At 37.9% G+C, this 21,178-nt stretch overlaps 1 protein-coding gene across 1 annotated transcript in view; it reads right to left on the bottom strand.

Moving 5' to 3' along the window:
* RPGR (retinitis pigmentosa GTPase regulator) overlaps nt 1-21,178 on the bottom strand; it is a gene marked incomplete at both ends in the record, with an annotated part of 43,883 nt that overhangs the window by 8,277 nt on the left and 14,428 nt on the right. Inside the window, 4 exons of the mRNA XM_082005104.1 lie at nt 807-931; nt 1,480-1,635; nt 11,695-11,853; nt 20,262-20,411. Coding sequence (XP_081861230.1) covers nt 807-931; nt 1,480-1,635; nt 11,695-11,853; nt 20,262-20,411 — 590 coding nt within the window. The remainder of the gene's footprint in view (nt 1-806; nt 932-1,479; nt 1,636-11,694; nt 11,854-20,261; nt 20,412-21,178) is intronic.

Raw genomic sequence — 21,178 nt, 5'->3', positions numbered from 1 at the left:
AAGATATTTCCACAGATTTTGAAGGGATTGGAGCTAATTATTTTGATGCAAGTCAAATGTGGGAAATATTGGTAACTTCAGTGATACAAACCTAGATATTTTATCACAAAATCCATAATGCATAATGTAAAATCCTACACCCTCGAACAGACAAAATATAATTACATAAAGATCAGAGTTTTGACTGTCTAAATTTAAAGTTTCAATCCCTTACCACTTCTGATAAAACTTCTTTAAACTCTTAGCTCCAGTAAACAAACAGAAGTGAGCCAAGACTTTTGTCCCAAATTTTGGTCAATCCTGAGTAATGTTTGCATGTTTGATGCTGGCAATTCTGTGATACTTATTTCTTAAACACCTCAGGAAACAGATTAAAACAATGTCCTTAAAAGAAAAGAGTATTTCTCCTTTCTCATCCTGTTTGGATGTACAAATAATCATTAAAATTAAAAAGATGTCCCTCTGGTGTTTTCAGAACAGATATTAGTTTCTCCCTACTGCCAACAGTCTAAGAGCAACAAATATTTAATTTTATAGGCTACTACCAACTCTGTACACCAAAACATTATAGTGCAACACTACTGAATAAAACCCTAAAAAAGTCTGTATGTGTAGTCCAAGCCAAGTACATTGCAAATTAAATGACCAGTGTGAAATAGAATTTCCTTTTTCTTTCAATTTGCGTTGTCTACTAATCAAATGCTGCAGCAAAAAATAATTCTACAATGAGATTTCAACTCTCATTAATAACGTTTCATAAAAATATGAATATTTTGATGTCTGAGAAGCATGAACAAAATTTTTACCGAAAGGACTGTGAACTTCAAGAAATTGTAACATAGAGTGGGATCAAACTGATTTGTAAAATTCTCTTCTCCAAGTCCTAACTTGCCGTGTCGCCCATCTCCAAAAGTAAACATGAGGCCATTCTCTGTATATAGGAAAAAAAAAGAATGTATTAATAACAAAGATTCAGTACAAAACCAGGATAAAACCATCACAAACAAAGTAACAGGCCATGCAAGTATGGAATATTTCTCTTCCAAAAGCAAAACCTGAACAATTATTTTCAGATTTTCAACAGATGAATAAGATCGAAAAATATATTTATTCTCAGACAAAGTACTGTTGGAGATTAGAGTTAGTCTAGACAATTTGGGGAAAAAAACCCCAACAACAAAACACTAAGATTGAAATTGTATAGCAAAACAAAGCCTTCTGAAAAAGAATATTTGTTACAAGGCATGATTATGAGTTTACAATTCAATTCCCCAGGAGATACCATGTACAGAACTATGCATGGCATGGCTGTGAATCAGAAATTTCTAGTATCAAATCTGGCTTTCTCAGTAGCTCACTTAACCTTTAGAACTAGTAAGTCTGCATATGTCTTCTTCTACTGCTCATTTTACAAAGAAAGCTTTTACAGTGTAACAGAGAGTCACATGAAGTGCGTTTCAGAATTTTTCACTTACGTACCTGCAATTACAGCAGTATGATTTTCCCCACATGTAATGTTACATATTTTATGCCTCCTCAAGTGTTTCACAGACTTTGGTACTGAAGTTTCAAAAATAAAAGTACCATGTCCCAGCTGCCCATATTGTCCAAGTCCAAAAGTATATACATCTGTCTCTGAAAATGTACAGGCAAAGTTAACAACAAATATACTGACATATACATTATAACCTGCTTTCTATTAGCCAAATGAAAGTCACATGACATCAGCATCAAAAAAGCAGTGTTTTATCAATTAAAAAATGTACCAACTAATCAATTAGATTTATCAATTAAGAACAAAATATAACAAAATAAAAACCAGGCAATGAAGCACTAAAATATATACAGAAAAGAATTTTGAATGGTTCAATATGCAATATATTTTCTAACATAACTGCAAAATAATCCTGCATGTACATTGTACGACCCTAAATTTAATAGACTAGACCTCTTTAAACCAATGCTAATTTGTGTGTAAGAAGAGACTGGAACAGTAATAGAACAGGTTTCAGTATTCTGTTCAGCTACCAAATCAGCCTTGCATTAAATACACTATAATTTTGTCATCTTGTGACAGAATAATCATCTTTCCACATTTATATTTTGTCCATTTAATGGATTGCCTCAGCCAGGAAAAAGAATAAGAGCTTCTCCAAAGCAATAAAGATTCTTGGTGTGTCCATCCCTGGCACTCCATCACAACAGGGGAAGATTGTGAAGCTTGGAAATCTTGATGAGATCATGCTTGAAAAAGGAAATTCAGAGACTAAGATTTTTTGGGAAAAGGAGAAGTTTTCCTGGAATTTTATTCCCTGCCCCTTTTTCTTCTGCAGGTAGGCAACAAAGGAAAAGCTAGAGAAATACTAATTAAAACTTGAAAAATTGTTATGAAAACCTGTGAAAGATTTGAGAAGCACAAAAAATATTCTACGTCAAGCAAAAAGAACTGAGACTTGGGAGAAATGTATCATTACATTTACTGTCATGAACATGGTGCAGAGCATGCCTGCTCCTGCTGCACAGATAACATCAGGTCAAAAATCTCACCGCCTTCAAAAGCAAGAGAGGAATGGGTATCCACAGCTGAATGTGTGGAACCAGAATCGATGGAGAATCTTTGCTTTTTGAGCACTTCCTTGTGTCAAGGAAACAAGATCACTGGAATAGCAAAGTAAGTTCCAGTGCCACAAAATTAATTTATACTGTGCAACCAAGTTCTCAGAGCAGCCACAAACTGGAGAAATATTAAGAACAAATTATGTTACCATTCCCCCAAACTAATCCTTCACTACTATCAGAGAGAAAGAAAGCGGAGAACAGACCAGATTCCATATTACTACCACAGTAGACTTAACAACTTACACTGAACTTTCTGATTTCAAAGGAACCATGATGAAATACTGTAACACTACATATGGAAATGTTCTTCCTAGGAAAGGGTTTGCCCTTTCTGCTCCTTTTAGATTGTTCCATATTAATATGTCATGAATTCACAACATAAAAAACCCCAATGGTCTCACATTTTTTCAGATTGTAGATGAAAAACATTCAGTAAATCTGTTTTTTTTACTAAATATAATGGTAAAGCTCCCTCTGCTGGAAATTTCAGTGCAAGAAAGCAACACCTTCTCAAGATCTTTACAAAGTAAAACAAGAAGGAAGAAATTTTCTGTAACATTTAGACTTTCTGCAGAAGAATCAAGAAACTATCCCTGAATGACAGGAGCCTTCTCTAAGGCAACCAAAGTCTCATCTTCATTTTAGTAAATGGCTTTCTCATTCAGACGGCTGGAACACCTCTCCTCTGAGGACAGTCTGACAGAGTTGGGGTGGTTCAGGCTGAAGAAGAAAAGGCTCTGGGGAGACCTTCTTGCAGCCTTCCAATACTTAAAGGGGGCTTATAAGAAAGATCAGGACAGACTTTTTAGAAGGGTCTGTAGCAATAGGACAAGGGGTAATAGTTTTAAACTAAAAGAGGGGAGATTTAGACTAGATGTAAGGAAGACTTTTTTTTACAGTGAGGGTGGTGAAACACTGGCACAGGTTGCCCAGAGAGGTGGTAGATGCCCCAACCCTGGCAACATTCAGGGTCAGGTTGGACTGGGCTCTGAACAGCCTGATCTGGTTGAAGATGTCTCTGATCATTGCAGGGGTTTGGACTACATGGCCTTTAAAGGTCCCTTCCAACCCAAACTAGTCTATGATTCCATGTTTCTATTCCATAAATTCTGTTTAAAAGTACTGTATTTGTCTTAACATTTCTTTGTAAACTGGAAGATCTTGTAATTTTCAAACTATATGGCTTGATCGGATTAACATAATTATTTTGAGTGAAGTTGGAGCTATTCTCTTTAATCCTAGCTTGAAACATGCAACACCTTTTTCATAAAACCAGTTAGACCTCTAAAGGCATTTGTGTTTAGAGGGAGATGTTCTCAAATGATAACTTTAAAAATACAAGAAATTATTTTCGTTTCCCAATTTCTAGTGACAATGAGGAGAACGGGCCAACCCAAAACCAAGTTAGAGTGCTTTTTATAAGAATGATTTTTTCTACTGCCTGTACAGACCAGGCCACCTAAATTTTGGTCCTCCTAAAATTCACATATTAGCCCATTATCAAGGCACAGGAAGACAAAAACCTTGCACCCTAAACTATTCACCATTCTGGTGCAGAAGTGAGGCCAAACCTCAGTAAGAATCCAATTTAGCAGAAATGAGGCATTTCCTCCAATTCGTCTTTATAAATACATGGAAAGAGAAGTCTCTGGCAAAGCAACTTCAGAGACTTAGTGAGAAAATGACAGAGGTGAATTTCATAATTCTGAGCTTGAATGTGCAAATGAATTTGCTGACAGTGTAAATCCAAAAGTGGATATAGCCCCACTGTCACCTTCTTACTGTCCTCAGTCCCAGTAAGGGCATGGTTGAATGAAACAAATGAAACGTACTGCCAGCAAAAGGGCAGCTCTCGCTCTCCCATTCTCTCTCTTCAGTCCCCACTGGCACTGTCTCTACTGTCCACCTGGCTACGTGGTGAGCCAGCTCACCTCAGTAAGCCAGGTTTTGGGGGTTTTTGCTGATACAGTTTCCTGTGGAATGGTCAAGGCAGCACCAGGGCGGTACAAGGGGAGAGGACAGACATACGGCCATGGCAGCATGAGGGAAGCAGCGCTGCCTCCAAGTGCATGAGTGAATCACAAGGAAGGCTCAGCCATACTAACAGCACCCAGAGGAAACTGAACAAAAGTCCTGCCTTGGCTTTGAGGAAGGAACTGCTGCCTCCACAGCAGCAGCTCATGAGAAGGGTCCTTGAAGGATGAAGAGAAATGGCTTCAGAGCTTGCACAGAAGCCAAGGGCTTCACTGTTCCAAGTGACCTCCAGCACTTGAGTGCTGGGACTGCTTCCTCTCTAGTTCTTACATTTCTTTTTTGGATGAACAGGCATATTTCCCTGTAACTGTCTATTGTCCACCTTTGCAGTTATCTTCTGGAGTATGTAATAGCTCTTTGATGTCCAGGACTGTTGTCACTATAAATAAAATAGATTAGGGAAAAATCTATATAGCTTTCAGATTTGTTTTTAACACATACTATTTGCTTAAAGAACTCAGTGAGCTCCAAGAGTGTTTTTTTAAAATTCCTGCATTCTTTGCTATGTATTTAAGGCTACAGACAAAGTTAAAAAACCATGGAAGGAAACAGAAATAGACAGGTATGCTTATATCTCTCCACAGAGATTCATTTCCCTTGAATATTATTATTATTATTATTGTTATTATTATGATTACCACTACTACTACTACTGCTACTACTGCTAGTATGTCAATGGGCTATTCACTCTTACTATAGCTTTATTTTTAAACAGTTTATGCTGAAAAATGTTACTGTAAAAATAAGCTGTAGACACAATACTCATTTTTACCAGAGCTAGTAATTGAATTTGAGGATTCCAGTACAAATAGTATACAGACTTAAGAATGGTTTGAAAAATCTAGATAATCCTATACGGCTTGAACAGTCAGTTCTGTCATGAAAAGGTAGAGCTTTTTCATCCGTTTCATTCTCTGTCAAAAGGGTATCTTGACTTTGTTTTCTTTTTAAAAGACCTTGAGACAGAAGATGAAAAATCCAACATTTTACATACTAACACACTAATGTGCTGTATTTTTATGTCAAAAGATCTATGCTTGAAGGACTGCTTTACTTTTTCCTTTGAAGAGATATCTTTGCTTTCCCTCTCTTCAGGGAATAAATGGAGGTAATATATCCGTTTATAGAGAGGATTATTCGCAGAGGATCTGTCATCATCTGAAAAAATGGAAGATATTAAGGCCATTCCCAATCATGTTTCTTCTCCAACTTCTAGATTCACAAGTTATTGTTATTCTACCTTTTTTAAAGTTTTATTGAAAAAGTACACAAATTGGGATTGCTGCACTCTCATGTTTCTTTTGAAAGTGACGATGCCAACAGCTTTCATTTTCAGTAGGAAGCATTTGCAAGCATTGTAGGTAGTGGATGCATTTTTTTCATCTCTGAGAGAAGTCATCTGGGATGAGAATAGGATCCTCTTGAATTGGCTGATAGGCTGTCATGAAATGAATAGTTTTGTGCTGCTACAGTGAGAGAAAGCTTTTGTAGGATAGAATTTTTAACTGAGATTCTGTTTATTCCCTAGAACAACTGCAAATACTAAAGGCAGAACTAACAATAAGATTTGTGAAAAAGATCATTTCTAATACCATCCAAACCAAGTTTTTTTTCCTAATCATTGCTCTCAACAGTTTAATTTTTTGTTCTCTGGGAAAAAATTAGATTTTCCCATTTTGGAGTTTCAGAGAAAAAAAATGAATTACTTTAATATACACTTTCTACCATTTACTCTGATACTTGCTGGAGAGGTGCCAAACAGTAGTTTGATTTAATAATCCAGATAACGGTGGTTCTTACCATACTAAATTGCCAATAGAATAGACAAGACAGTCATAAAAAAAAAATCAACTGAAGTGCTTTGGAATAGACTAATTACGTATCACAGTCAGGAAGAAACTTGCCTCGTACTAAGATAACTGGACTTCCGGAGGGCAGACTTTGGCCTGTTCAGGTCACTGGTTGAGAGAGTCCCTTGGGAGACAGTCCTGAAGGACAAAGGGGTCCAGGAAGGCTGGACAGTCTTCAAGAAGGAAATCTTAAAGGCGCAGGAGCAAACAGTCCCCATGTGCCATAAGAAGAGCTGGCGGGGAAGGCGACCGGCCTGGCTGAACAGGGAGATTTTGCTGGGACTCAGGGAAAAGAGGAGAGTTTATCACCTCTGGAAGAAGGGGCAGGCAACTCATGAAGAGTACAAGGAACTCGTTAGGTCAAGCAGGGACAAAATTAGAAAGGCAAAAGCCCAGCTAGAGCTCAGTCTGGCCACGGTCACAAAGGATAATAAAAAATGCTTCTACAAATATATTAACAACAAAAAGAGAGGCAAGGAGAATCTCCATCCCTTACTGGATATGGCAGGGAACATTGTCTCCAAGGACGAGGACAAGGCTGAGGTACTTAATGCCTTCTTTGCCTCAGTCTTTAATAGCCAGTCTAGGTACCTGCAGGGTATTCAGCCCCCTGAGCTGGAAGATGGGGATGGAGAGCACAATATACTCCTCATAATCCAGGAGGAAGCAGTCAAGGACATGCTAAACCACCTGGACACCCACAAGTCTATGGGGCCTGATGGGATCCACCTGAGAGTACTGAGAGAGCTGGCGGAGGAGCTTGCCAAGCCACTCTCCATCATTTATCAGCAGTCGTGGTTAACAGGGGAGGTCCCAGAAGACTGGAGGCTTGCCAATGTGACGCCCGTCTACAAGAAAGGCCGGGAGGAGGATCCTGGGAACTACAGGCCTGTCAGCCTGACCTCTGTACTGGGGAAGATTATGGAGCGGTTGGTCTTGAGAGTGCTCAAAGGGCATCTGCAGGACAACCAAGGGATCAGGCCCAGCCAGCATGGGTTCATGAAAGGCAGGTCCTGCTTGACCAACCTGATTTCCTTCTATGACCAGGTGACCCTCCTAGAGGATGAAGGAAAGACTGTGGAGGTTGTCTACCTGGACTTTAGTAAAGCCTTTGACCCCGTCTCCCACAGCATTCTCCTGGAGAAACTGGCGGCTCGTGGCTTAGACAGGTTTACTCTTCACTGGGTGAGGAACTGGCTGGATGGCCGAGCCCAGAGAGTTGTGGTGAATGGCGTTAAATCCGGCTGGCGGCCGGTCACAAGCGGTGTTCCCCAGGGCTCGGTTCTGGGGCCGGTCATGTTCAATATCTTTATAGATGATCTGGATGAGGGCATCGAGTGCTCCCTGAGTAAGTTTGCACATGACATCAAGTTGGGTGGGAGTGTTGATCTGCTGGAGGGTAGGAAGGCTCTGCAGAGGGATCTGGACACGCTGGATCGATGGGCAGAGGTCAACTGTATGAGGTTTAATAAGGCCAAGTGCAGGGTCCTGCACTTGGGCCACAACAACCCCATGCAACGCTCCAGGCTTGGGGAGGAGTGGCTGGAGAGCAGCCCAGTGGAAAGGGACCTGGGGGTGCTGGTTGACAGCTGGCTGAACATGAGCCGGCAGTGTGCCCAGGTGGCCAAGAAGGCCAACAGCGTCCTGGCCTGTATCAGGAATAGTGTGGCCAGCAGGAGTAGGGAAGTGATCGTGCCCCTGTACTCGGCACTGGTGACGCCACACCTCCAATCCTGTGTTCAGTTTTGGGCCCCTCACTACAAGAAGGATGTTGAGGTGCTCAAGCGTGTCCAGAGAAAGGCAACGAAGCTGGTGAGGGGTCTGGAGCACAAGTCTTATGAGGAGCAGCTGAGGGAACTGGGGTTGTTCAGCCTGGAGAAGAGGAGGCTGAGAGGAGACCTTATCGCTCTCTACAACTACCTGAAAGGGGGTTGTGGCGATGAGAGTGTTGGCCTCTTCTCCCAATTAACTAGCGATAGGACAAGAGGAAATGGCCTCAAGTTGCGCCAGGGGGGGTTTAGATTGGATATTAGGAAAAATTTCTTCACTGAGAGGGTGGTCAGGCATTGGAACAGGCTGCCCAGGGAGGTGGTGGAGTTGCCATCTCTGGAAGTGTTCAAAAAACGTGTGGATGTGGCGCTTCAGGACATGGTTTAGGGGACATGGTGGCGCTGGATTAATGGTTGGACTTGATCATCTTGAAGGTCCTTTCCAACCTAGTGATTCTGTGATTCTGTGAAGATAACTGGATTATGCTGTCTTTTATTTTCATAAACCCTAACTAGAGCTGATGACAAGAAATGAGCCAAGATGTGCAACAGCTTCTCCATTTTCTCCTATCTTATTCCTATGTTAAATAAGACAGATGAAACAGGGAATATACAATAGTCAGACACTCGTTATTTTTTAAGACTGAAACGACACACCCTGAAAAACTGGAAAGACCCTGAAAAGATTAAAACCGCATCAGTATATATGGTGTTACTAAAGCCAAACAGCACCCGTTTGCTTGGAAGATAATACATGAAATTCAGAATTTCTTCAAAATTGTACTACATTCTTAATTTAGGAAAATAAGCTGAAAAGAGGTATAAGTGTTTCTGCTCCTCTCTGAAGATGTATCCCACATCAGAATTCTCAATTTGTGGTCACACCACTTCATCTCAAGATGCATTACACACTTCAGTACTGATTTCAAGTTAAGTTTCTGGTGCAAAGCCTACGATGCATGTATGCTACACTCACCTTTTAAATGATTACAGTGCCCAATTCTATCTCGTTTCCCAATTTTTTCCCCAAGTATTTTTCCCAAATTTTGTTTTAAGTGGGAAAAAGTTCTGTACGTCAACACTCCTGACTAAGTATCTTTCATTTGAGGCAGTATTTCCATTATCCTCTACTCTTTTGTTCAAAGTGTCTTAGGCAGAAGTTCATACCTGTAGCCTATTTAATAATAGCTGAATTACATTAAAAAACATCTATCGGATGTTTCACTATCACAACAACTATTACTCTTTAGGAAAATGTATTTTGTTGGAGGATATTGTTTTCCTCTCCTCTTGACTCAACTGGATCTTCCGGCACTCAGCATGACAATCATGGACTGCCACCTAAGCCAGAACCGAATTTCTTATTTACCTTCAACTACAAAATCTATTTCTATAGACAAGTAAATCTTACCTAATAAGACACTGACTTACTATGGTAGTTTCTTCACTGTATGTGGTTTTTTGGCATTTATATGTTGCCTTTTTGTTCCAGCTCTTGTACAGATGTCACTATAACGCTGATGTCATCCAGGGCTACGTCTTACTACTAAATCTCTTCGTAACAGTCATTTGTTACAATGAAATTTTATCACATGAAATACCATTAAAACAAAATATCTATCGGTTGGCTTCAGATTTATGGTTAAAAAAGTAATCAATAATGATAATCAAATTCTTTCTGCAGAACTTCACTTTATAATTCATAAAATAATGCTACGATTTATACATTTGCTGGCCCCAAATTTATGGTAATTTTTTTCCTAATAATGATAATCTGATTTCATGTAAAGAAATTTATTTTATGACATAGAATACTGCCAGAGTAAGACTGTATGTTGGTGGAAGAAGAGAGACAAAGGCACTCAAAGGTAAACAAATGTTTGCATTATTTCTTGGATTGGTTACTGTTATTTCCTCTTCATAGTTTTCCCAAAGGATTTTTAACCTACCCAGAATCTTGCAGCTTGACTCATCGTTACACATAACCTTTTCCAGCACATCACTTCCACCTTTACTGTCTCCAGTGGCTTGCAGTACAATGCCACATCATATTACTTACTTTCAGTTAGATTTTCAATTTATATTTTAGAAATTTTGGTTACATAAACTTGAAGGCATTCCACCAGATTGACAAGAGATGACTTTAGTATTTTCAAAATGCAGATTTAAGGACTGATATCTATACATCCTACTTTTTTTATAGTTTTTTTGCATTTTGGTAGGAGTTTAATTACAGGCATAATATACAGCTGTGGAATTCATTACTAGCTAAAGATGGTATTTTTTAAATCATCAGTGGGCAACGTCAAACTCCCCTTTCCTGCTTCTACAGTACTATAGTTCAGGATAGAACTTGTGGAAATAAATAGCTAGCAATGCTTTGCATATACCTCTTTGAAAAGCTAATTTACCATTGGGACGCAACTATTTAATAGTACGGTAATATACACCATAATTCATCTTCTAAGTACTATACATACAACCCTGTGAACTAATATATAACAGTTTGTATCTGCTGACTTTTATAACTTGTACGCTATGTTGAATGTCTATATCTGTACTAGTTTCATACATATGTTAAAGATTCTGCTTAAAGTCACAGGCAATTTCTGTATCACAAAAGAGATATTTAATACACTTAGGCAGCCAGTAGATTGTGCAACTCCATGACTATCAACAGACAGTTACTTGAAAAGTGACTTCCTAAATATTCAGGGTCATTTGAATTTACTACAGAATGGAAGCTTTCCTCTAAAATTTCGTCCCACACACACCAATACCACTTTCAAGCTCCTCAGAAGAAATAAACGTCGATCATCTGTGTTGTGCTCAGAGGCACTGGCTTCTTATAATCCCAGTAAGAAAGATACTCAAACTCTGTAAAGTATCTCTTAAAATGCTGTTTATTGGAGCTAACACTATAGAGAAGAAGAAGATAGCATCAATAATCTTACATCTCTTCAGATGCTGGGAATCCTGAGCTGTGTGGAATTGAACAGGCCTCCGTAACAGGTTACGCCGTTTTGGTCATTTGAGTTCTTAGAGGATTTTCTTACAAGCAAAACAACTCTATTCATCATTTATACTGCCAAATAAAAAGGACATTCACACAGAAACTTGCTGCTGAAGTTTTAGATAAAGGCAAGGACACGCAGGTGGTGTAACCACTCGTACCAACGAGGAGCTGCCTGTACGCTCCTCCGTTACAATTAGCTGGCAAAGTTTATCCTGCAGCAAAGGGATATGCACAGCACAGGTCTGACTGTCAAACTATATGCGCAGCACAGCACAGCACAGGCCTACATTTAGGTTAACTGTCATGTGGATTTCTACCTCCTTGATGTACAATGGTCTTCCAATTAGGTTCACTACAGCACCTTACATTTCAGCGGGATGTAAATTCTTTAAAGTAAATTGCATACCTGTCAGCACCACTGTGTGTTCTCCACCACAAGCAACCTTATTAACCTTTTCCATAATTCCCAGTACAGGCTGTGGGACTCTATTGTTCTTCAGCTGTTCAGGTAGTAATCCCAGTTTCCCATTCTCAGGTTCTCCAAAAGTATAGAGCTTACCATCTCCTGTGAAAATACAGAACAGAGCAGGATTTCCAGCATGTGCTCAGAAGCAAGGCTGGGTTGTCAAGACTGCTGCAGTCACAAATCAGTAAGGTAGAAAAGTGTATGCACATTACAAGATAATTGAACATATTTGTATAATGTCCAAACAGCTGTGCAAAGCAGTCTGCTTTGACGGGACAAGAAGGGGCTAAATTTTAGTCCCTCTCCAAGATGAGAACCACAAAATATAGCCTGCAAGGCATCTAGCCAAGGGAAAAACAAAACCATATACATCTTGCTTCTGAGAGGTTATAAATCCCTCTGTTATCAGTATCTATGTTAACTAAAGTTGCTTGTAAAAATCTCAATTAAAACAGAAAACCATTTTGCACAGAATTTTGATGGAAAATCCACACTTTCTTCTTGTAAGATGCAGAGAAAAAAAGAAAAAAGCAAAGTAAATTACATGAAACTGTGTGTGGTCTGGACAGCAAGAAGAGAGCTATATATCCAACAACAAGAACACAGCTGTGGTTCCATAGCAGTAACTGCACCAGAACCAAGTTAAGAAAAATACCGAGAGGTCTTTACAGACTTCCTGTAACTTCTTTCTGATCTCTTACATAATCATACATGAAGACCCTTCTCATTCACCCAGACTTTTTAAGAATGCAGTTCAAAAACTGCTCAATCCCAAATTTGGGTAATTCGTTTTACTTTCAAGCTTCCTTTGTTTCATATTTTCCAATCACTGCCTTTGCTTTTTCACTGTGTCCTGGTTTTGGCTGCTATGTAAGTCTGAATTACCATTCAAGACAGCATTCTATATATCCTTCTACCATAGTTAGAACGTGTAAAATGTACTTTCCATTGCTATATTTACAGTTTATCTACAATTATCTACTTCTTTTACATTTATCTGCATCTTTGCTTTTTACAAGTCATCTACATTTCTGATATTCTGTGCTGAGGGGCCCCAAACTATTCTAACAGGTTAGAGTGAGGTTTAGGTAGAAAACATTTCCTTATTGCCAGGAAAGCTTCAAGTTAATAGCTGAGTGTTCTCCACTCCTGAATAGATCATCTGTGGAGTAGTGTCCTCATAGGAAATTGTGGTCCACAGTCTGAATTTGAAATTACTTACAAAAAAAATCATCATACGCTATTATGTAAGAATTTGGTTTTTAATCCCATTTGGTTATAACAAAGCACAAGGATAAACAAAACTCTCACATGGAGCCAGTCCAAGATAAAGAAATGTTTAAACTAGTGTAGGAGCTGTCTGCTAAAGGAAATTCGAAAAGATAGCCACAGTTACATAAGCAACATAATAACAAACCCCAGACATATACTCCATTATCAAAGCTCAGTCATCAGAAGCACCCATCTACAATATTTTTGGAAACACGCAGATTTGTACTTCAGTACAAAATGTACTTTTACTTTCAAAGGGATATGTCTAGTGTTTTCAGAGGGCTACATTTAGTGTTCACAAATTTACAGCATTTAGAGGCATTACTATTCCATGATGTACAAGTATCTGAGAGATTCTTATTCAAAAGTGAAGAATTCCCTGCCAACACCAAAGTTGGGTTAACCTTAGAAATGCTGGTCTTTCCCCACAGACAATGAAACAGATGAGTTTAAAGGAAGTTTCAAAGATGAAGCCTTATTTAGCTGTTCAGGATTGACCATTAGAGAATTCCATCCCTCTCTCCATTGAACAGAGGCGGGAGCACAAGAAAACAAGCTTATCATTAGCTTTCTGTAAGCCTTTGTGACTATTCCCCCATTTGTATAGCTGATGCATTTGTTCCTCTTCCCTTGCACTTTGTCACCCACAACTTAAAATTTGGGAATTTAAGGACAATGGCAACAACCAAAAAAATAAGCCTACACAGAAATAGGAAATATGGAAGAGCTAAAAGTAAACCTATGAATAAAAATGTAAAATAGAAAAAATGAAGCTACACATGCATTCTAAAAAGCAAATGAGATTAGTCAAATTAGTAAAATCAGGTTAATAAAAATTGAAGGATATTATTCAAAACTGAAGTCTATTAAAACTCAGGCATACCAAGCCAAGATGGGAAAGGAATTTTTTTTTCTTTGTGGCACTTGGCTCTTAGTGCTAAAGAGGGACTACAGCAGTGAGTGCATAGAACAGAGCAGCACAGACTGCTGTTGCCAGGACCCTCCATCAGAAGGGCTTTGATTCATTCTGAAAACCCTTAAACTACTATGTCTTTTAACAAAGCAGTGCTTCTCCTCCCATCCTCTCAGAGAAAGTAATTCTGGAGCAGTCATGTTCATCCGTGATGTATGTTACCTTTGGTATCAACAGTCCATAATAAGCAAAAAAAATCATCTAAATTATGATCCATTTTTTTCAAAGGAAGCCTGAGGATAGTTTTTCAATTCATTTTAACTATAGGGAAAATGTGAAGTATGTCTCTTATCATATGCTAAAGTTCATACAGGAGAAAAAAAAAAGAAAAAGAGATCAAGTATTTTGAAAGATAACTCAGTTTCAAATGTATTTAAATGCATAAATTTATCAATTAACTTGAAAATTCTGAAAAAAATGTATGACATACTCAAAGAGCAAAAACTGTAAAGAGGACTTTTTTTCATAAAAGCTGAATTCCTGCTTTAAATCTAAAATGGGTCCTAAGTCTAACACAAAGCTGCAACCCAGCACTTGCACCAAAGACTTAGAACCTAACTTTGGTGGCACAATATTTATTTGTAAAGCTTACAAGACCTAAGAAATTTAGGCTCTGCCTTAGTCACAGAAACCCCAGACTATTTTATATGGTTTCTGTATTTTCCAAGATCACTTCTACCATTCACAACAGCACATTCTTCAAGTACCATGCTTATGGGCCACTAAAGCTAGCAACAGGACTTACTATATTTACTGAATGCTCTAACTGCACAGCGAGGCAATCAGGGAATGACAATAATACAGTCTTACTCAATGTCAAGCTTCCTGCAGGGTTTCACAGGGCTCAGGCTATTAAGAGTAGCCACCCACAATCTATTCACAGAGCTACATCCTCTTCAGCAAGACAATGAAACAGGATAGCAGCTGTATTTCCCAACTATCATCACCAGAGGTGTAACCCCATCCTCCTAGCTGTCCTTATTTTTCCTATCATTCTGATATTTTCTTTCCTGCACACACAAACTATATCAATAACATGATAACACTTCATTTACCTGCATGTATCTGTACAGAAATAACCTTTGTTGTATTCTTCTACACTTCTTTTCTAAGAGGTATTTTGCAGTCATTTCAATCTGTCTGTGTTTTTTAAGAAACAGCAAATGATCTCAGCTGCAGAAAAGTGTATTTCATTTCATTTCTAAACTATGGACTGTGTTTAGGCTTCTCTGTTCAGTTTGATTTTCTGTTTTAATTCTGATCATTAATCTTATACCTACATGCAGAAATATTCCAAACAAGCTGATACTTGCACTTATTTGCAGCAGCATCAATTTTCTATTCTAAAACCGTAGCCCAACTAACAACAACAAAAATCAACTGCAACGTGCGGCTTTCTATAACCAAAAAATTCCACAGACAGAAAGAGATTTTATTAGGAATTCTAAGTGAAAAGAAAGAAAAAACACAACAGAAAGAACCCTGTATTTTTTGGAAGGTAAGTATTGTTTTTATAGTCTTGGATCTGACATGTATTTCTAGAAAAAAGCTGATAAACTGCCAAAAGCACTTGGGAGTTAACTACTTACGCAGTTCTCTGAAGAGGCCAGCATTTTTTTTTAAACAGTACTGCACTGCAAATATTAATCCAATCACAATCTAATTAATAGGATTAGAGATTCAAATGGCCAAGCTTCCACAGACTTCCCAAACTAATCAAGTTTATTACATTTTTTCAACTTAATAATCCAGCTAACGAAGATAAACCCATTTATTAAAGCAGTTTTTGAATACATTACACATCCCTTTAAGGCAAATAGTAGTCAAAAAGCTATGAAAAATAGCTATTAAGCATAAAAAGAATCCAGTCAAACCCAGATAAACTTTGAGTACAGTATGTGTGCAGTACATCTGCATTTTAAGGACATTCTGTTCACAATGCAACCTGGTTATTTCATTTTCTCCTTTCATATGAGTCACACTCTCACGCATTGAAGTTTCCCTAGTGTGGCACATTTCCTGTATCACTAAACTTTAGGTCACAGGAGCATCTCAAGGAAATGGGCAAGCGAATGGAAAACTATCTTTGCCCCTCAAAGGCAAAGGAGCACACTGCAGATGAAAGAAGATATGAGACCTAGCTGATGGCAAATGAGGGCAGTAGACAAAAGAATTGGATCACTCTATTATACCTTAAATAAATGAAGAAAAAAAAAAGAAGTATTTATTAAAGACCAAATTGGTTGAAACCACCTCAAATGCTGAAGTTCTGAGCATAGAAATGTTTGTGGAATGGATGATCTTTAAAACTGGTCCTTAAAAATAATTACAAAGTACATTTAAAAAAAGGAATTCACAGAACCCGCAAAGCTCTCTATGAAGAGGCATCATCTCAGTGAGACTCTATCTTGACCTTGCTTATAGTAACAGTTCAAGGTAGGGGAAACATCAGAAGAGGTCTAATATATTCAATTCCTTTTTGGCTCCATGAATGTAATTCTGCTGTAGACACCAGAGTAGTGATTACATACATGGGCTTTTCCTGCTCTCCATCTCCTCCAGTGGACAAATGAGCTATATATGTTTGCCAAGCTTAATGCTTTCTGAAAAATTGTCTTGGGTGAGTGTGGTAAGTAAAGATCTGTATATGGACTCAAAATTGTTGCTACACTCTTTCAGCTTTTTCCTTCTCTGTTGTTTTGTTTGAGACATACCTCTAATAGGGGGATCTAACGTCTCAAGGCTGCAAAAAGAACGGAAAGGAAACAGATACTGAGAAAAAGTCCTAAAGAAGACTGGAAAGTATAAACTAAAAACTTCTTTTCAGTGGGACTCTTTGAGGAATGCAAAGTGAGAGGAAAAAGGAGCAAACAATCATCTTTCAAACATGAAGTGAGTAACTAGACCAGCTTCCTAATTTGCATATGGAAATGAGCTAGCCATTGCCTGTGCTTGTGACTGGTCTAAATTTCGGAAGTGTTTTTTATTAAAAATAATTCAGGACACATTCTAGTCTTCTATTCTACAACTACTTCTGGTGTCAGTGGGGCCCACATGTACATGGTAGAATACAGGTGACGTTTAGTAGCTGAATTATCAGCTGCAAAGAAGGCATTCTAAAAAGCAAAAGTAAGAAAGATGACAAATCATCTTTTTGGAACTAATAGATTCAAGAAACTTCAGGGGTGGGAGGAGGGCTGTAGAACTGAAGTACAAATTCAGATGATTGAATGCCGTACAATTACCATAAAACAAGTTTTTATCTACTAAAGGTTTGCATCAGGATTCCACTCTACTTTTCATTGACATTGCACTTGGCTTTATAGTAGTTAAACACCTTAAAGACAAAGGCCTACTAAGCAATTTTTTATAAAACCATTTGTTTCAAAGAAATAACAACTTTAGCTTAAAAAACCCAAAAAACTGGAATCCATACTTCACCACTTTTTTTCTCAATAGTCTCTTATTAATGAACATCCTGCCCTGGAGAGGGCACTGTGTGACCACACTATGTATTCTAGTAGCCTCATTAACCACCTTTTAGTTTTAATCGAGATATGCCTGTGATCCTAACAGTTTGCTTAGCCAGTATACAGCTTATGCCAAACAGAAATATATTAAGAAAGGGAACCATATGGTGCCATGCTCATCAGTTCAGCGCGGCAACATGTATCAAGTCCAACATCCTGCAACTATGTTTTATTATTAAAGACAGTATATTATTTGGTGCTTTTTTATGTACAAGTCATGTTTAAAAAGTCAAAATGTAGTAAATCTATAGTATTCTAAAAACTGATAAGTTACGGGTGTTGAAAGCTTGTGTGTTACTCCCATTTCTTCCACAGTAACAGCAACCACAATCTAAAAAAGTTTCTCTGGTATACTTTATTGATGTTGAGAGAATTAATACAAATTATACACTTACCTATTCAGTTCAAATTTTATTTCTGGAAATACAGAACCACTTTCTTTTCCAGATATTTCCTCCAAATTATGTATTAAAAATAACACTAATCACCCTAAACTCTAGTATACAAGATAAAACCATACAATACAAATACATGGAAAACCCCCTGTGATAGGCAAACTCTCAAACATACTTCAAGGCATAATTCAATGACTAACTAGCAATGTGGGGGAAAAAAACCCTATCCCTGTAATACGAATATTCCAAATACTCCATAATTATCTAGTTTGCTATGTTCTACCACCCCTCCGAAGCAGAATACTGAGGATGTGAACCACTGTTCTGAGCCTGTCTAGCAAGTCCTACAGGCAAGTGTTTTCCATAAGTGAAAAAAGAATCTGAGTAATACTAGTGCCTTGACATTCTTCCTAACTAGGCTGTAAGAAAAATAAGGTAACTATTTGTACTACATTTGTACTCAAACAGACTCAGCTTGCAGAATGTCCATATTAATACTTTAATGGCTAACTTCATAGCTAAAATAATGTGTGACTATGGTACAATTTGTTTTTAAACACTGTCTGGATATACACTGACGCTGCTGCAACAGAAGATCAATTCAGTAAAAGTACCTGATGTCCAACACTAAATTTCTATGGTAGTTAAAGTATCAGTCAAATAAAACTGTCAGCAAGAGCCCAAGTGAAAATAGTAAAAAAATATTTCTCCTTTCACCACAAAAGAGGTCATCCACGTGTCAGTATTTTCAGCAAGAGAGACTGAAGACAAATTTGTGCAGGATTTGCAGATTCTAAGGCTGAAAATTAAGATTTTCCATCTCACACCCAGGCTTGTTTAAACATAAACGGGTTCAACAACTCCCCATTTTCACAGGCGATACAGTTCATCTTCTTATTAATATTTTAAGAGGCTCCATTTCTCTTACCCAGCTGCTACCCTAATCATTTGTTCTCATCCCCCTCCATTAAAAATTTCCACTCCCTTAGAGCACCTGGCACATACTGTTCTCTCCTTGCTCTTAGATGCTTGTTCTCAACCCTTCTTCCAATGAGAGCTTTTGTCAAATCCCACTGCAGTCCTGTCAGAGCTTCAGCTCTTGGCTCTAAGGCAGAAATACACACTTTCTTACTACATCCTTGAAGTAAGGATCTTTCCCCGCCATTTATTTCGAGTTTAGGAAGCTGTAGATTTCCTAACAGGTGCTGAGCTCCTGATCAGTCAGAGGCACTTCATTCATCTACTGTAATAAAGCATCTGTAATACGAGTTGCACACTACCAGCATAACACCTAATTAGTATTTGACCACCATAGGAAGCTCTCATTCTGTTAACAGCATATTCTCAGAGAGCTATACAGATATTGTATGTGGAAAAGTAACATTTATCAAGTAACCTGCGAAAAGTATCTGACTGAAGAGTTCCTGCGTACCCATTAAAAGTTTTACAATCAAAACTACTGATCCTTTGAAATATTTAATTACTCTGAGGGGACTAAATTGTAAAGCTTAATAAAGTAAATCTGTATGGGTGAGAGGAATTAATGGCTGCTCATATATAATACCATCAGTACTGACTGGTAAATTCACCCATATTGACATTATTAAAAAATGAGTGGTATCATCACTTTGGAAACCAACAAAGAGGTGGAAAGAGAGAGGAGGAAAGCAGCAGAGAGGTGAGTTGGAGATCAGACACCGACTCACTGTAGCGTATACTTCTTCTCATATCATATACTGCCTGTTTAACTGACTTCAAAACTTAAAATGTAACACATAACATCAAACTTCGACAACAATCTTGCACCGAGATTTAATTTTTCCTTAAAACATAGTAAGCCTATTCAATAATTATATTTCTAGAGAAGATGAAGATGATTATTTGATCATCACAAAAATTAATAATCTCAAGAAAAGTTGGATTACTGAAACCATAATACTAATCCACAACACTTGTCATAACCTTCATGTAAATAGTGTGGCAAGATAGTGGTTCTTCCCAATATACTTTTGCACAACAATGAGCAAATGCAGAAAATTAACTGCAGTTTTTTCTCACAGTATTATTAATTCAACAATAATATACAATTACATAGTAGATTACATACAAGTTTCCCAAATAAATCAATTAGGACCACATTTTAGAGAACATGTCTCTGGTAAAATCTCCCAAAGTGATACAAAACTACATAGATGACTTTCTGCCACATAGCAGTTTTTAACAACTATGGTGTATCTAGTTTCAAAAGTAATGAATGCCTCTTTAGCTACCTTTACAAAGATAACAATTTGAGAACCACTGACTTGTGTCCACTGACCGCTATTCCCTTTCTCTTACCTGTTATCAAGGCAGAGTGATAATATCCACAGGATACAGAGGAAACAGGTTTTCCAACATCCACTTGACAAGGGACACTGACACAGGCTTCATCAGCCAAGCCAATCTGACCTTCCGAATTGTCACCCCACACAAAAAGCTGCCCATCCTCTAAAATGAAAACACAGAGAGTTAATGGATTTAAAACCAAAATTAACAAAAAGTTAATCTACCCAGTTAAGAGCATTTCATAAACTCTGCGTATGATGCTACTAAATATCATGGTCTCAGGGACATAAAATGGTATTTAACATAACGCAACAAAAACTAGCCATCAACTGATGTTAGACCACAAATAGTAATGGGAAAAGTACTATGTAAAACATTCCTTCAAAAAGGAATATTGAGCATATGAGACAATTCAGTTGCCAGAGGTCAGTATGAAAATATTACGGTGATTTTAAGGCATCTTCTCATTTCTAGTAGCAAGTCACCACTTTCTCATTCTTCCAAACTTACTCTCTGTTCTGACTTTGATACACAGCCCACTTATTCTTGCCTTATCTTTCAGTTCTCTTCACAGGTGATTATATTGCCCAGCTTCATTTTGTTTTCCTTAAACTATCACAATAGTTGTTCCAGGTTTATTAAGACCAGTCTCTGTTGACACAAAGACCAATGGCAGCAGTAAAAAACCAAAAAAAGGTAGTGAACAAGAAAAATCTCTAGATTTTTCTAGAAGAGATGAGGTCCTCTCTCTGCATATTTCTTATTGGTGGGAAATAAGTTGTGAATAAAAAACTGTACCATCTACAGTGATACTGAGATGCCGCTGGGAAGTAAAATAATTCAAAGTTGACTTAGAAGTCTCAGGAGAATGTTAGCGATTGTCACAAAAAAATACAAACCAAATGAGCAGGCTAGCATCTCTTTCATAC

Source organism: Phaethon aethereus (genome assembly GCF_964289735.1).
Source record: "Phaethon aethereus genome assembly, chromosome: 1".
Classification (NCBI taxonomy): domain Eukaryota; kingdom Metazoa; phylum Chordata; class Aves; order Phaethontiformes; family Phaethontidae; genus Phaethon; species Phaethon aethereus.
This window is presented reverse-complemented; position numbering and strand designations above follow the sequence as displayed.